Source organism: Tachysurus fulvidraco, chromosome 6 (genome assembly GCF_022655615.1).
Source record: "Tachysurus fulvidraco isolate hzauxx_2018 chromosome 6, HZAU_PFXX_2.0, whole genome shotgun sequence".
Classification (NCBI taxonomy): Eukaryota; Metazoa; Chordata; class Actinopteri; order Siluriformes; family Bagridae; genus Tachysurus; species Tachysurus fulvidraco.
Genome location: NC_062523.1, coordinates 19,596,020 through 19,614,786, shown reverse-complemented (window position 1 = coordinate 19,614,786; position 18,767 = coordinate 19,596,020). Strand labels below are relative to the sequence as shown.

The window sequence follows — 18,767 nt, the reverse complement described above, 5'->3', positions numbered from 1 at the left end:
GCTTCACAGCTTGGTATTGAGCTCAAAGTGTCATGATAGCTACCGCATCTGTATTAGCTAATATCGATGTGAGCAGAAGTGACAGTGGCAAATGAAGTGTCATTGATTTTGACTAATCTAACCTGTTTGTGCTCGTAATTAGCAGCCGAACTTCCTCTTCCTTTTGGAAACGTCTGCCTCATCACATTTTCAAACATGTAACACAACCTTTTTCTCATTTCAGATATCGCTGCATTGAACCAAATAGCAGACAGGCTACTGAAGGCAGAGGAATTCTGGGTGCAGAGACAGAAGGACCCAACATTACAACCCCCTCATTCAGAAGAACACTGTGAAGATCTCAACCAGGATGTCAGCATGCTGGTTAAAAAACTGTATGTACTTCATGAGGGATGAGGGATCATGAGGGATCACTAACCCTTCCTTCACCACGTATGCAGAATCAAGAACACACACTAACACTAATCAGTTGATTTGAGCGTAACTGCTTAATCGGCTTTCTGGGGGAAAAAACTCTGCTTAGTAGTCCATTACTGATAAATCATATGCACCTCAGTATCCTCTCATATTGCATGAGACATGTTTTATTGTTGACCTGAGATTATCTAATTGCCTCACAACATGCAGTGAGAGGCGACTAAACCTTTGAGCGCTGTTTAGTAGTATACCTAGTGTCCTTATGTTGCGCTCTACTGCACCAAAAGTATGCACATACGCTTATTATTCAACATTATGATCCACATCTGTGCATTCTGATTCACGTTTACAAACTGTTAGCTACATGAACATGACACAAGCTTCTATTGTGAGCGTTTTATACTACACTGCATAATGTACTATAGCATTATGCTGCTTGCTATATAATTGGTGGTATTTATGTTAATGATTTACCTGCTAAAGCATTTTTAAGCATTGATGAACTAAACAAATGTGATTTCTTAGCTGTAAGATTAGATTCAATCACACTTTGAAAAATAAGGGTCACTGTAGTGATAGTGATCTGATTATAATCCTGTACAGATGGTCATCTGAGTTCTGTACAGATGCTCATCTTTAAATTCCTTATTCGCTTTCGCTTTTATTCAGTGCTTTTTGCTTTTCTCTGGAGATACACACGAACTATCGATATGGATATGTGATACATACAGTATATTTCCTGTAGAACACCTATTGCATTGCCAATTTCGAAGAGGGACAGTCTGCTGGAGAAGGACATCATGTTTCGGGACGCAGGAGGAGCACTGGCACGTCAGTCGTCCCAGGACAACGGGCCGGATGGACCCTACCCCAGCACCACTAGCAAACTGGAACAGGTAGAGAAAACTAGATAACAGGAATTCAGACACTATCCACAGCTGTTCAGTTCATTTGTCTTCTTGACAAACAGAGACTAAGACAAATGTCCTGTATCTAGTAGAACTAGACCCAGACACACTTGACTGGAATTTAGATAAATGCAGTGAGCTAGTCTACACTATTGGACTGCAAAATGTGTGTTATGTGTCATAGTTTAACTGGTGAGTCATGATCTAGTGGATTGTGTGTACACCATGGTGGCTACCCTAATACTCACACAGAGGTAGACCTCTGACCTGTAGGAAATGGTGGAAATGATAAGTCTCACAGTGCTCACCGGAGAGGCTGCAGGACATTTTGGGAATGTGTTTCAAACCGTACAGTGGTACAGAACTGTGTGAAAAAGAATGTAGAGTGATTAAACAAATGCTAGAAGAGTGAGGAGAGGAAGTGCCGAAGCACATTGTGATTATACGGTAGGTTCCAGTTTTAAGCTACTCTAATGATGTTTCCCATCAGGTGAAGTTAATGCCTCCAGCACCAAACGACGACCTGGCCTCTCTGAGTGAGCTGACGGACAGCAGCCTTCTGTACGAGATGCAGAAACGCTTCGGCAACAACCAGATCTATGTAAGTTCATGCAGACACGCTCTGTAGGCAATACCTGAAGTAGTTTGAAGCTGCCTCCTCTGTACCCTGTATATAATATTGATTTCTCGTTCTTTCTGAAGCTCTGAAGTGTATTTCAGCTGGCTTTTCTTAGAAAAGGAGCTCACATTGAGTCTAATCCCATGTGCAGGCCTGCACTTAGGGCATGACTTTAGAAAAATTCCCCTCCTCCTTTCTCTTGGGATAGCTGGAAGGGAAGAAGGTCTGGATGCTTGCCTTCAGCACACATTTTGATCTCTGTCTGAACCATTGGGCTCAGTATGCTTCACCTCATGGTTGTGGGCTTGCCAACAGCTAGAACACACTCACTGACACTCTCACTCTGCTTTGAGATTTTGGGCCCAGCCAAGGCTTGACTGTAGCCTTGCCAGACCCTGGTGTGTGCATGGCAGCCCTTTAGGCTCCTCTATGCACTGGCCAGACACTCTGGAGAGAAGCTAAGAGGCTCCTATAATGTTTTTTGTTTGTGTTTTTTTGGGTTACTCAGCTACAAATAGGCATAGTACTGAGTGTTTAAATGTTTATTATTAGCCCTTGTTCTTCTAAAAAGTTAAAAGAAGCCACTGTCCAGAATAGAACTACAAATTATGATTATGATGATGATGATGATAATAATAATAATAATAATAATAATAATAACAAAAACAATAATAATAATTATTATTATTGTTGTTGTTATTATTATTATTAATAATAATTATTATTGTTGTTGTTCTTATTGTTGTTGTTTTATTTTTTTATAAATAATATATAATTCTTAATTTTTTTTTTGCGTGTAAATTTTAACTTGTTACATAGTTTATTGTTATTGTGTACATTTTTACACATAGTGGCTGTCGGCGGTTCACTAAGCATATGGATAAGTTGTGTGTGCTTATTTTATTAAACAGGACAGTCTCATTCATTCTCATTCTCACACACACACACACACACACACACACACACACACACACACACACACACACACACACACACACACACACACACACACACAAGCAAGCCTATATAGTAATTCTTCACACATTCTCAAACAGTTTATCCTCTGTGTGACTCAGTGGAGTTTTGATTAATGCAAGAAATCAATGTCCCGTGTACTTTTTTCCTCTGTCTATGGTTCAGATTGTTTGAGTAGCTCTGCTATCAGTGGTTCCGGGCAGTCGGTAATGCCTGGCCACTAGCTCACTCTCAGTGGGAGACTGAAGACTGTGCTGGCTGATGACTGGAGCCAAATCAATGCCTAATAGCTGCCGCTATTTTCATGCTGGTGTATAGAGCCTAATGAAGCCTCTGCACTGGGTCTGTGGAAGGAGAGAGAGAGAGAGAGAGAGAGAGAGAGAGAGAGAGAGAGAGAGAGAGGGGACAGGAAGCAATTTTTCTAGTGTGCAATGCAGCCTAATGATGGATAGTCATTATCACAGTACAACGAGTATAGAGAAAGTATTGTTGACATGGACAGGGATGTTACTAACGAACAGAAGTAACAAAGAAGAACATTTCCATTTACATTACAAATGTAACCTCACGGTAAAATAAAGAAACCACTTGATTGTGCATCTAGTGCATTTGTATGTTTTCTCCAGAGTGTGCCCTCAAACATTACTATTTGAGATTAGCATTCTGTCCACAGACATTTTTTTTATCTGGGTAAAGATAGTCTGCTTACATGCTACTCAATGTTGTTAATCATGCAAGCAAAATAATGGATTTAAGCCAGTCACATTTTGATCAAGTTCATTTACATTTACGGCATTTAGCAGACACCCTTATCCAGAGTGACTTACAACTGAGCAACTGAGGGTTAAGGGCATTGCTCAGGGGCCCAGCAGTGGCAGCTTGGTGGACCTGGGGTTCGAACCCATGACCTTCCGATTAGTAGTTCATGTCATGTTCAGTGTGTCAGCGACTCTCATTTCCAAGTCCAACCCAATGTCTAAATGGGATATATGGGATTTCTGATCATATAATTCATAAATGGGACTCTAATGATTTAATGTTATAGTAACATTATTAAATTGACCTATATTACACCAGCATGAGTGCTGTTATACTGAATATCATCACAGCTGAAGAGAATCCCAGCAGTGCTGAAATTCGATACAACAGCATGATTGCGAGTGTGATACTGCTGATATACAACTGTTCTGTATAGAAATTATTATTGAATTGTGGACATTTCAGACACAATATGGGAAAAATATGTCGTTTATATGTGCTCTGACAAGGAAAATAGTTCCCAAAGAATTCACAGCTGGATAGCTTGTTGTTATGCACCACACAAACAGACCAAATTAGGCAAATTAGCAGTCAAACATATCTAGGTTATTTGCACACAATATGGAACATTTGGTGATCGCGTTCAAGTCAATGTTGAGTCTCAAAGTCAGAGCTAAGTGAGATTGAGACAACTTTTTGGACAATTTTAAAAGTCATTCAAATAAAGTGTCAAGTCTTCTGAATGACATCACAAAGCTGAGTGTTCAGTAGACCATTCAGAATTCAATTGCTGATAGAACTCTATGCTTTGTACGTTTATTTGCTTTGTTATTTTACTTCAGATTTTTCTCATGACCTGAATTTTTCTTTGTTTTCCAGACTTACATCGGTCACATTCTCCTTCTCATAAACCCCAACAAAGACCTGCCCATCTACTCTAATCTTGTAAGTACTTTCTCACATCTCTTACATAGTGTTTGTTTTGAACAGTCCTGTAACTAATGTTAAGTCTATCAAAAGCTTTGTGCATGAAGAAGAAAGATGCCTTGATTATACAATTAATAATTCATACTTTTCCTGTCAGTGATATACTGCCCTCCTCTTCACAAGGCCCTCCGACTCTCACATACATCCATCAAACGCTTTACATGCTGGTTTGCACATTGTTTTCGCTCTCTGCACATGCTGTCTTTCACATTTCAGTTGATTGCTGTTTTGCACAATACATTACAATACCTCATGTAACTGCTGCTATAATACTAATGTGTTCATTCCAGTATCTCTGCATGTTGATTGAACATACAGTATATACACTGGTTCGGTGCTGTTTTTGTGTATTGTCTTTTGTGTAATGTCTTGTATTTTTTGTTTCCACTGTCTTTTTGTCTTGTCCTGCACTGTTTGCACCAGGTTGCACAGTTGCACTTTATTTGGCTAGGACCAGAGATGGGGGACTCGAGTCATATGACTTGACTAGAGTCAGACTTATTTGAGACTTGAGACTTGCAAAGACTCGACTTGACTTTGACATTCATGACTTGAGACTTGACTCGGACTTGAGTTAAATGGGGGACTCGACTCGAGTCAGACTTAAGTCACAAATTTGAAACTTGAAACTTGCTTGACAAATATTAAAAAAAGACTTTTATCTTGACATTGACTTGACATTCATGACCAGAGACTTACTTGTGACTTGCACATGTGTGACTTACTCCCACCTCTGGCTAGGACTAACTTACTAAGTCCTTATAGCTCTGTCTTTGTTTTATGATCATGTAGAAACGTTGTCTGATCTCACTGTGTACTGCCACAGCTATATATGGTTGAAATGACAACAAAAGCTTCTTGACTTGACTTGACATGTATCACGCACTTTATTATTTTTTTTAATCTGATCAGTCTCTCTTTTTTATAACCCACCTTTACTCTTCATCTTCACCCTCATAAAAGAAACACAATTGGCCCCGTCTGTGGATGCATCTGTCCCTGTATTGACAGACAGTGTGTGCTCATCAGACCCTGCTCAGTGAGAGGAGAAATAAAAGATGACAGCATGGCCATCTGTTTAATTTTAACACTTTAATTATGCACTTTAATTTAGGAGGTTTAGAACGGGGCCTGGTCACACACAATCACAAGCATGCATAAAGGTCCAGCTTGGTCTGAGGGCGGGGAATCTGCCCTCAATGGCCCTGTGTGTCACATTCATTTCAGGCATGGCTTCTCCTAAGTGCCTCCTTCTGAGCCTCTTGGAGTACAGTATTACACACAGAGGCAGAAATGCAGTATGTCTCATCATCTGGTCTGTTGTAACACCAGATATTCTCTTATTCAATACAGAGTGATGCTACATCGTCTTAAATTTCTTTCCGTATTCCAACACGTCTTCCGCTAACCTCGACGTCTCTGGTCCACATCAGTCTTACAGCCTGTATTGCTGTCTTTTAGCTGCTGTAATAAAGAACTTTGGCCTGAAACTTCATAGCACACATCTTTGTCTCAGGGATGTTTTGGCTTATTCCCGTGTTTTTTATTATGGGCTCAGCATTTAATTGCTCTATTTAACAACTCCTTACAGTTGTTTTTCTCTCTTGAACTAATCTGCACTTTCTCTTTCATTCCCTCTAGTGCGCTCTCACATTTTTACTTTTATTTTTTTTACATTATCTATGTGTCCTTCTGGTGTCCTCAGTGTGTGCATGCTGAGTCTCCATGAAAGCGAGTAATGAGATCTCAGCTTCCTTAATGGGGATAAAATTCACGTTTGTGTACACACACACACACACACACACACACACACACACACACACACACACACACACACACACACATACACATACACACGTATAAAATATATTTTTTACATGTATATAATCCTCTGTCTGTCTCTCTCTCTCTCTCTCTCTCTCTCTCTCTCTCTCTCTCTCTCTCTCTCTCTCTCTCTCTCGCATGCTTGCTCTTTTCAGGTCAGTCAGTTGTATCTGAGCTCCAGTGGTCGCCTCTGTTCCTCTCTCCCTCCTCATATCTTCTCATCAGCTGAGCGAGCATTTCACATGATGTTGCAAGAGCGACACCCTCAGTGTTTCATCATAAGGTACAACTCAACCCCTGCACATGTCTCGCCCTCACCTAAACCGGTGGCTAGTCACTTTTTTATTTCCTTCTCCAATCCTCATCATTGTTAACAAGTGTTTAGTGTGGAATTATTTTGTTATCTCTTAAGAAAGGACTGAATTAATTCATAATGCTTGAAATGGGCTACTTTTGTTTAAAGCATCCTCTTTGATAATCAGATAAGTATCACATCATTTTTTCCGCTGCTGTAGTAAATCCAACTAGAATCCATGTTACACTTCTTTCTAAGTTACAGAGTTTTGTATGGAACACCGCCATCTTATGGTAACATACTCAAACTGCTTTCCCTCCAAAATTCATGTGTTTGATTGAATTTCAGAATAATTTTCCAGATTAACAAAAGGAAACATGTTACCTGTGTGCTGTATTATTTTATCCAAGGTCGTTAAATCACAAAATTAAAGTCACTTATAAGTCATTAAATTCACTACATTTCAATATTTCATTTAAAATATGCATATTATTTTACATTAGCTTTCGAAAACAGATTCATTTTCTAATTTTATAGTAAAACTAGTAAAGCAGTTCTACTCACACACAGTTTAGAGGTTTTGATGAGAATGCAGGGGGACAGCGTATATCTGTGTATTTTATTTACATTTTGTGACCTTCTTGTTTCCTGGAAAATGTTCTAGACGTATCTAAATTTGTGCCTGGCTGGCACGTTGGGAGTTCTGAAGTTAAAAATTAAAATCGTCAGTACATCTGATGAGGAAGTAATAATGAGTTTAATGTTTTGTATGCTTCAGCTTTATTGCCATTATTAACTCGTGAATTTTTTTTTTATTTTACCCGTGGGAGCAACTTGATATGTATGTGTGTATAGACTGATTTATGCCTGATCATGTAAATGAGTCGTGTAAAAACATGTGTGACAAATCATTGCCTTTTGCTTAAAACCATTCTGAAGCGGACCGTGGTAGGCGCATGCAGAGAAACTAATGTTCTCGGGGACTGCGTGTAAATCCGGACCTGCTAAACGTTCATGGAGAGATTAATGCATGTGGGAGCATCACCACGGCTTGCCCTCTGTCTGCTTCTTGGCCAAGGCCACTCTTGATTGCAATTAAATTCTTATTTGCAATTTAACACAGCTCTGTGTTCACTGGCAGCACATTTTGCTGAGGTAGAGAGGATCTGGCAACTGTTTTAATGTCCTTACTGCACGGGTAATCCATCACATAGACATAGTGCTCCCATGTACACTAGTGGCTCTTAGGTGAGAGGAGACCAGTGCTGCTAGCTACACTTTAGAGATTGTAGGGCCAAACATGCAGAAACGGGCAGGTGCACTTATACACACACACACACACACACACACACACACACACACACACACACACACACACACACACACACAGGGTGGCAAAGTGCATTTTGCCCTTGAGTTCAAATATAGCCTAGAAATCATTTCACAAAAGAAATAGAAGAGGGAGGAGAAATAACTGGGGCATCATCCTCCAGAAAATGAACAGTAGAAGGCACTAATGAAAAAATCCATCTGTGAGGACTGGGGCTCACCCCCCCCCCCCCACACACACACACACACAACCCTCTCTCTCTTTCTCTCCATCTGTCTCAGAATTTTATCCGCATGAGTGTTATATAAAATCATATCTGTCTCTACAGCTTTAACACGTATATTTATTCACCGTCAGTAACCACTTTATGCTGGTCCTTGTCGATGTCATGGTGCATCAGATATTTATCACTAAAGCTTTGCACAAAGTAGGGAATACTCCCTGGACTGGATGTCTGTACATGTTCACACACTTGTTCACACTTAAGAGCAATTTCAAGTTGCTGCTTCACTTGCCAGCATGTTTTTGGACACCCAGGCAATAACTGGATCTCAGGGATCGAATCAGGGATCCTAGAGCTGTGAGACAGCAAAAGTTATTGTTAAATGAAATCTTGAATTCTATTTAAAGCAACAGCTCTACAAACAAGATGTGCATGTGTGTGTATATACATCATTGTATTGACTCTAATGTCAACAGGATATATAAGGACATGTTGGTGAAGGAGTAGGCAGGACAGCAGGGAAGTGAGGTTTTAAATGTTAAAGTCATGTGCTGTAAAGTTCCCAGAAAAGGCTGCTCTCATCTTTGCCATCTAGTAACTATAGTACACTAAATGATGCACTTCAAACAATGACATTTTGTATGTAGTCATGATCTAGGACATTATTCGTAATAACCTACTCCATTGTTTATAATAATTTATAGTCACATCCTCCAGTGTCACCCAAATGAGGATGAGGTTCCCTTTTGAGTCTGCTTCCTCTCAAGGTTTCTTCTTCTTCCATCTAAGGTCATTTTTCCTTGCAACAGTCACCTCAGTCATCTCAGACTTGCTCATTAGGGATAAATACAAACACATTTAAATATAAGTCTAATATTAATCATGAACCTTTGTATATTCATCTTTGTATAATATTAAACTTTTTATACTATAGTTCTTTTTATACTACATTTCTTTACTATATATATGCCCATTGTTAAAACCACTATAGAAATAAATTTCAATTGAATTGAATTGATTAGTGTATACTTAGAAACCAAATCTAAGATGATCAAATCTATTTCTAGACATATTTGTATATTTTTAAGCTTTAAATGTTCTTGTTCTATGTGCAGATCACAGTATGTGGCTACTGTTAAGCATTGCTTTATACACAGAAGAAAAACTATCTGCCAGAAGAATAAATACAATTGAAATATGTCTAGATATAAGGAAAACATGCCTAGAATTTGACTTAATAATCTTATGTTTGGTTTATTGCAGGGGTGGCCAACCCGTGGCTCCCGTTCATATCGAAGTTTGTATTTGTGTCTTTTTAATGTGCTTGTTCGCTTCACTTGAGTTCAATACGGTATTTTTGTCAAATCCACATGTGAGTGGGATGAAAATACCTCAAAGTTTCCCAGTAGGAGCAAGATCATTTGAGTAAACTATTTGTGTCAAGTTCGCTCTCAAAATGGCAGGGGGAAAAAGGTGATGTTCATGTGTGCCCATGTGTATGATGTGGCTCTTTGCGGTAACACAGTAAAAAATGTGGCTCTTGGTCTCTGACTGGTTGGCCATCCCTGGTTTATTGTAATATGATAATAAGAAATAATGGATATGCTGAAATATACAGGAAGTAATAATAGATCAATTCATGGAATCAATATATGATCACTTGTTAAGATTGTTTTCAGAGTGTGGATTTAAGAAAGAGAGGACGTTTGACAAATAATCAGAGTATAGTGCAGACGGGCGGGATGTGGTACCACAGCGAGGGAATCGGCTGAGATCAGATGTCCACTTTCAGTATCAGTATTACTGTACCAGCTACACAGATATCATGCGCCTTTGTCTCTCTTCTTTATTTACAGCGGCGAGAGTGGCTCTGGCAAATCTGAGGCCTGTAAGCACATCCTGAAGCACCTCGCCACTCGTTCATGTCCGAAAGGATTCGCTTTGGAACTTCGCATGAAGCATGTGAGTCTTACTGTCCCTCTGTTTTTGTCCTGAGTTTTCCTGAAGATTTATTTTAGGTTAGTCGATGATGTAGGATCAAGCTATTTCTGTGGTCTCTGCAGATACAGTAAAGCTAAAAGCCTTTAGCAGAGTATAAACTATTCACTGAATGAAATAAAATCTATGCTTTATCTTCTAAGATTTGGGGAGTTTTCATCTTAAGCGGTGTCTTTGTGACCTCTTGTGGTGAAAATATTGCACCAGTGTCCATCAGCATGTTTGTTGTGACTTGTACAGAATGGAAATTTGCTTGAAATTTTAACAATGACAATGTGTTAAACAAATTTGATGATGAAACCATAACAAATGTCACAGTTTATATAATTTTTCATACAATTCATACTTGATAAACAGTAAAAGAATTCATTTGAAAGTATTGTCCATTTTAAATCATGTTTAAGATTGGTTTCAGTCTGATATTATTCTTTCAGGTGAACTCTATCCTAGAAGCTTTCGGCCATGCTAAGACGCCTATGAACGCTAACGGGAGTCGCTTTATTAAGCTGCTCTCCCTGCAGTACAACGAGAAAAGAAGGACTCTGCTCAGAGGTCTGTGTTTGGTACAGTTAAAGATTTAACTAATCAATTTTACATTGTGCAGTATTAGTAATTGTATTTAGATGTGATTTGGAGAGACACTAAGTGAAGGTGTTCAGAGTGAGATGTCCAGTTTAGGTGTTTTGAGTTGGTTAACCTACAGAGGGCATCATCACTCCACTCACTGATCAGCAAAGCTTCACATTTCCCTCTAATTTTCCTACATTTCCTGAATTGCTTTTTTTCTTGATTGATTTATGAAGAGATTTAATTTTCACAATGTGTGTGAATATACATACACACAATTTTTAATTGTTTGTTTGTTTATGTGAGCAGCACGTATCTACACCTACATGCTGGAGAAGACTCAGTTAGTCCACACAAACCAAGAGCAACAGAACTTTAACATCTTCTATTTGATGGCTGAGGGGCTTTCAGATGAGGAGAAGAGCAACCTGAACCTAGACCATATTAGAACCCACAGGTAAACAACTCCATCAACAGGGTAATAGCGCCGCTTGGTGTAATAGCACATGTATGACAGATTAATAGTACCGCATGGTGTAATAGCACATTTATGACAGTGTAATAGCACCGTGTCATGTGATGGCACAGTTAGAACAGGGTAGTAGCGCAGCTTGCTGTAATAGCACATGTATGACAGGTTAATAGTGCCGCGTGGTGTAATAGTACATGTATGACAGGGTAATAGCGCCATGTAATGTAATTGCATATGTACGACAGCGTAATAGCATTGTGTAATGTAATAGCACATGCACAATAGGGTAATAGCACTATTCAGTGTAATATATGCATATCTGCGACAGGGTAATATTTGTATTAGCACATGTACAACAGGTTAATAGTGCCGTGTGGTGTAATAGCACATGTATGACAGGGTAATAGCACAATGTAATGTAATTGCACGTGTATGACAGCGTAATAGCATTGTGTAATGTAATAGCACATGCACAATAGGGTAATAGCACTATTCAGTGTAATATATGCATATCTGCGACAGGGTAATATTTGTATTAGCACATGTACAACAGGTTAATAGTGCCGCGTGGTGTAATAGCACATGTATGACAGGGTAATAGCACAATGTAATGTAATTGCACGTGTATGACAGCGTAATAGCATTGTGTAATGTAATAGCATAGTTACGACAGGGTAATAGTGCCACGCGCTGTAATAGCACAGTTATGACAGGTTATTAGCGTTGCGTGGTGTAATGGCACATGTATGACAGGGTAATAGCACCATTAATGTAATAGCACACGTATGACAGGGCAATAGTGCCGGGTGGTGTAATAACACATAAACGACAGGGTAATAGCGCTGCATGGTGTAATAGCACCTGCACAAGAGGATAATAGTGTTGAGGGTAATAGCACCGTGCAATATAATAGCACATCTGCAACAGGGTAGTAGAGACAGTGTAATAGCATAGTAAAGAGAGTGTCATAGCATCATGTGGTGTTATAGCACATATATGACAGGGTAATAGCGGCATGTAATGTAACAACAGTGTAATGTAGTAACACATGTAATAACAGTATAATTTAATAACATGTAGAACAGTGTATTATCACTGTTAAATGTAATAGCACATGTACGACAGTGTAATAGCACCGCGTGGTGTAATAACACATGGTTAAATCGTATGCATAAGAAAGTAATAGCACCGTGTAATGTAATAGCACATTTGCGACAGGGTAAGAGCACAGCCTGGGGTAATAGCACATCTTCGATGGGGTAATAGTCTCTTGTGTTGTAATAGAACATGTCCAACAGCGTAATTGCGGCCCGTTCTGTAATAGCACATGTATGAAAGCGTAATAGAATCATGTGATTTAACAACACATGTACGACAGTGTAATAGTGCCTTGCTGTGTAATAGCACATGTAAGACAGGGTAAAAGCACCATGTGGTGTAATTACACATCAATGAAATGGCAATAGAGCCATGTGTTGTAATAGCACATGCACAACAAAGTATTAGCAATGTGTAATGTACAGGTAATAGCTCGTGTTCGACAGCATATCAGCGCCGTGTGGTGTAGTAGCACATTTATGACAGGGTAACATCGTCGTGTAATGTAATAACACATGTACGACAGGGTAATAGCACCGTGTGGTGTAATAGCACATGTATGACAGGGTAATGGTGCTGTGTTGTGTAAAGATTTGTGTAAAATGAGATAAAATCACACACACAAAGAGGTTATTATTATTTTTTTTTTTTTAGCTTGATTTGTAAAAATAAGCATGAGAATGTAAATGTCAGATATCATTAATGAGGATTTGGTTAAGGATGACATTCATTTAATTTAAATATTTAGAATGTAAATAGCTTTGAGTATTATTGAACATAGATATTGTCTGTGTGTTTTAGCAAATACTTGAAGTCACAATACACTGTGTCATTGTATCACAAAATTTGTATCAACATATCTGGCTTCATAACAATGTACAGATTTACATCTCCTGAAGGAAAGAGTCTTGAGTGAGTGTCAGTCTGTAAATACTGTAGATAAGTCATAATGAATCTTTTTTATCAAGACCTATGAACGAGTCTCACAGCCTGACACACAGCACAAGAGTACAGTGTGTTTTTTATGTGTTTTTGCGTGTAGGTACCCGAGCTCAGTGACACCTGCTGAAGCCACCGCAGCAAACACTGAGCGGAGCAGAGAGAAGCTGTCAGAGCTGAAACATGCCCTGCGTGCCCTTGGATTTAACAAATCGGTACAGTAGTCTCAAGCATTGATTACTGATGCTTACATACGTTTACTTCATTTGTAGAGTTTCTTTTTTCCCCCACTTTTTACAAAAGGGTGTGAAGTTGTGCAAATTCCATTTGTCAGCTCAAAAGCCTGGGCTTGTGTGACAGTTTGTATGAGTTTGCGTAGGTGTGTGTGTGTGTGTGTGTGTCTGTATGTGAAAGAGAGAGAGAGTGAGAGAGAGAGAGGCACACTCAGATAGACAGAGAAGGAGAAAGGCTCTAGATTAGATGGTGAGTCCATGGTCAGTTTTAACAAATAATAAGTAATGTGCAACACACACACACACACACACACACACACACACACACACACACACACACGAAGTTAGGCTTTCAAGGCCAATACAAGTTCACAAATTCAATTTGTCCACTTTTTCTCCCAGTTATCGAAAGGGAACACCTCAAGGCTTTTCAATCTAATCTCCGTTTCCTGAACGTGTAGCTTATGCGTGATTACAGACGAGGATTTCACCACATTTGCTTGGGAAAAGTGCAGTACACCCATTTAGTCTCTCTACACTGCAAGTTTAAAAGCAGTTGCTGAGAAATGTCTTTAAATATTTATGTCAAACGAGAGTGAACACTACATCACGGCACCCTGAATAACCTCCAGAGGCAGGAAGAATCACCTGCATGCTTTCTTGTTTACATTTGCATCCAAACGAGTGAATATGTTCTATAACTTATTACAGACACAACTACTGTATATCGCATGACTTTTCAGCTATAGTTATTATACATTCACAATGGAAGTCTTACTAGAAGTATATTATCCACTTAGACATTTACTCTAAACAACAATGCCATTTCTTCTTCTTTTACCACTACAGCTGACGGAACATTAGGAACTTTACACAACCTTGAGTCCCACCAAATGACATCTCTTGTTATTTTTGTCACTATTGATGAATGCTGAATGTTTAAACTTTATTCAGTTCTAGACATATCAATGACTCACTCATCCCTCTACCTGAAAGGAAGAATGAGACAGTTTCTTATTAATTTCATATAAAAGCAAACCGTTTTGATAAACATTTATCGTTTAGCTCAATGACTCCTGTTATAAGGTTTTAACATATAGACATGTATACTGTGTGTGTGTGTGTGTGTGTGTGTGTGTGTGTGTGTGTGTGTTGTCTATTGAGTGGTAAGTTGTGTGTTTTGAGTAAGCAAAAAAGCTATTGTTTTGCTACAGTATGTTTCTCAGTAAAGCATGATGGTAAATTCAAGAACATTTTGTGATGTTAGTACGATGAATTTTGTTTCCTCTACAATACATCAATCGGAGTACGAGTGTGTGTTTATGTGTATGTGGCAGGGAGAGTAGCCTTGGGCGTTGGCAGGAGCTCTAGACACAGTCTTATGCTGTATTATAGAGTTTTAGAGGAACAGCACAGTAATGCTAGTCTTTACAGCTCATTCCCGTACGTCTGCAGCCTGATGACTTACCAGCTAATAACACACAACCCACAGAGCACATTTTACTGCCTAGCCACAACAACCTCAACCCGAGCTTGCACAGGGATGCCGGTTTATTAGGACATATGTATGCATGTACAGGTATTTGTAGTTGTAGTTTATTAGGTTTACGAATGTAGATGCTAATAAACGAAATCTCATTGTGAGGTTATGATTGAAATCGTTAAGGACTATAAGAATACACTGCTGGACAAATAAGCAGATGGTGCTGAGACAGAAAGGAGAAACTGCTGTATAAGAAGGTGTTGAGAGGGATAGAAAAAGTTCCCAGGGACTTGAGTTGAATGTTAATTTTATGATGTGTAGCTCAGAATACAGTGTGCAATGTGTTTGGTTTGTAAATATCTTAAGAAAGATTCTATCTTGCTTTAAGAGGCAGTTTTAATGGGTTCTGTGGAGCTTGTTAAGAGCATCTTGCAGAGCTCAAAAGGTATGGACAGAGAGAAGAAACCCACAAAGGACAAGTGTGCTTTTAAAATACAAGTACTTATGGTATCAGAGGGCAGAGTGTTCTCACATCATGAGTTCAGACTAATGTCCTGGTTTACCCTTGTTCAAACTCTCTGACTCTCTCTCTCTCTCTCTCTCTCTCTCTCTCTCTCTCTCTCTCTCTCTCTCTCTCTCTCTCTCTCTCACTCTATCTCTCTAACACACACACACACACACACACACACACACACACACACACACACACACACACACACACACACACACCAGTTCTACAAACAGAAAGTGTGCTAATCCTATCAAGAACTCTTCTAAATCTCCTTCATTAAATAGGGATTGTTCCTTCATCTCATCACAGCAAAACCCCACACCACCCCACCATATACTAATGGACCTCCTTTTCCTGACACACTCAGACTATTATCCTTTTATTTGCTGTTCTCAGCTTTTCCACTTGTCCAGAAATCCCATCTTCCAAAAACGGACAAATCATTGTTGTCCTCACTGCTCATAATTCAAGAGAAGATTTATTTTGTGTTTGCATGTGAGTTTTTCCTCAGAAACTGTCAAATTTGATAGAATGCTAGAATGTCAGGAGATATTTATGTGACTTTTACGATTTTCGTGAGACCATTTGACCTCTGCAGCTGGAGAAGTATGATTGCGCAATGAAGAAAAAAACACGGGTGTCCTTACTTCTTCTTCTTTTAAATGTTTAAATGTTAAAGTAAGAGGCTGTTAAACATTTTGTGGTGCTATGTCATTATGACCAAAAATCTGTTCATTTTAATTTAATAGTGATTAAAACAACAAAAACTCATCTTAAATCAAGTGAATTGTGAGGAGTTTCTGATGAGATCTTTATGCCTATCATCTATTCTTAGTGTAACCCAGTCATTAGTCAGTCAGGTCAAAGTTGTTTGTTTCTCAAACACGTTCAATACACATTGAATGATGGACACATTCTTACAAAAAAGCCTCCAATTTACTAGCTATTTTATTTACATTTTTTTGCACAGTATGTGTTATGTTGAAGATATGTTCTGGAGAATTTTGCAGTCTTCATGTGGTGTTGTGGAGACTCTCACTGTCAAAACACACACTGTCACTTTCTTTACAGTGTGAAACGTGTTAAATGTCAACCTGCATCCTTCATGTTAGAACTGTGTATCATGGAGCTGAAGAGCAAAGTGTTTGCAGGACATCGATATTCATTACACAGTTAAAGAGAACTTTAATAACCTCATGATGTAGTTGTATTGTTCCATTGTACTGTACCAATAGTAATGTGAATATTATGTGACACTGAAATACATACAGACTGCTCTATGTGTTTGTGTTTCACAGGAAGTGGAGAATCTGTTTGTCATACTATCAGCGATGCTCCACCTGGGGGAGCTGCGTTTCACAGCCCTGACAGATGCTGACACGGCTCTCGTGTCTGACCTGCAGCTTTTAGAACGAGGTGATTGTGTGTGTTTGTCGCACTCATGTGGAGCAACACATGAGGCACTTGTAGGCCAGCAGAGGGCACAAACTCCCTAAATTCACTTCCACTATTTAGGGAGGGAGGGGAGGGAGAGAGAGAAGGTTATGCACCGAGAGCTAGGACACACCCCCACCATCCTGACATGTTTACCTCAATGCTGCTGAGGTTTAATAAGAGACCACTCAGTATGCAGTGGAAAACTCTAACACACACACACACACACACACAAGCCACTTTTACACATGATTGCACTGCTGTGTCAATTGCTCTTACCTGCCCTGAACTCTCTTTCCCTGCTTTTCTCTCTCTCTCACACACACACACACACACACACACACACACACACACACACACACACACACATATGCGCACACAAGCAGTAACACAAACAGTGAGTGAGTCAGCTGTTTTTCTGAGTCCTGACAAGTGACGAAGCAGCACAGCTTGGCTACTCTTTGCCCTTTTTTTTTTACCTAACATGACACGTACTACAGTATGGACATGTGCTATAGTAAACAAGTAAAGTCAGAATGTGCTCACTCTCTCTCTGTCTCACACACACACACACACACACACACACACACACACACACACACACACACACACACACACAATTAACAGTGCATGACTTCATATGTACAAGGAGACTAAACATAAAAGAACACATACAACCACTCAAAGTCACACACATATTCAAGCTGAGCTGGCAGGAGCACTTTCTAGAGTGAAGGTAACACTAAGAAAGAGATGCTATGTACTGCTCTGTGGCAGGAAGCACAGCAGGTCAGCTGGGACTTGCTAGACTTAACACAGTGACTCAGTGTTTGGCTTTACCTGCTCCTGACTGTCGTAGAGACACATAAGTAAAGAAACGTGTTTTTCATTTCTCCTTGTTTACAGCATGCGCTAGTCTCTGTGGATAAGGAAGTGTATCTTTGTGTGTTTGCAGTAGCGGGAATGCTGCAGGTGAACCCGGAGGATCTGGGAGCTGCTCTCACTTCTGATGTTCAGTATTTCAAAGGTGTGGACTGCATTTAAGCAACACACAGCATATGTCAAAACATACAGTAGTCAGACACTGTGACACAAGGCAACTATTTACTGTATCCCCTGTATTATATGAACTACAGATGTTGTATTGGAAGATTTTACACTGTAGAAATGCAGTTATCGCACAAAGTGTTTCGCAGTGATTCTACAATAAATGGTTTGGTTTAGCATGACAAACTTCCTATATGTTGACTTTCAGCAGCTTAAAATGTTTCTAATACATATCAGCCTGCCATTTGATACAAGGATGTACTAACGTACAATACAGCGAATGGTTGTCCTGCGTTTTCATGACCAGACTGTATTCATTTTTTATGGTAAGTCAGCATGCAGGATAATTTTATTGGTGTAAAATCGTTGTTTTTCAAATAAAAAAACAATACCAGGAGGTCTTATTTAAACTGAGGAAGTGTAAGTATTTGAGATTATGGGATAAAGTCTACTTAAACAAGCCAGCTGTGTCATTTAGCAGATTTATGTAATTTTCTCCCATTTTGGTCATTTTGTCAATTCCTCAGAGATAGTAAATGTATCTTTTGAAATTGCTTCTCATTATGCACTACAGAGCAGCTGAGCATGCTCAGAGGAAAGCCCTCTTTCTCATTCATGAACTCACCAATGCACACAATTGGCCAAGAA

General features: G+C 39.3%; 1 protein-coding gene across 4 annotated transcripts in view; it reads left to right on the top strand.

Annotated features, from left to right (window-relative positions):
- Positions 1–18,767, top strand: part of myo16 (myosin XVI) — a 119,706-nt gene that overhangs the window by 59,127 nt on the left and 41,812 nt on the right. For all 4 annotated transcript variants that reach the window (XM_027164642.2, XM_047815215.1, XM_027164639.2 and 1 more), the window contains exons 9-19: positions 224–374; positions 1,163–1,313; positions 1,816–1,926; positions 4,558–4,623; positions 6,645–6,772; positions 10,194–10,299; positions 10,770–10,887; positions 11,212–11,359; positions 13,515–13,626; positions 16,937–17,054; positions 18,028–18,099. In XM_027164642.2, the coding sequence (XP_027020443.2) occupies positions 224–374; positions 1,163–1,313; positions 1,816–1,926; positions 4,558–4,623; positions 6,645–6,772; positions 10,194–10,299; positions 10,770–10,887; positions 11,212–11,359; positions 13,515–13,626; positions 16,937–17,054; positions 18,028–18,099 (1,281 nt within the window). The remainder of the gene's footprint in view (positions 1–223; positions 375–1,162; positions 1,314–1,815; positions 1,927–4,557; positions 4,624–6,644; positions 6,773–10,193; positions 10,300–10,769; positions 10,888–11,211; positions 11,360–13,514; positions 13,627–16,936; positions 17,055–18,027; positions 18,100–18,767) is intronic.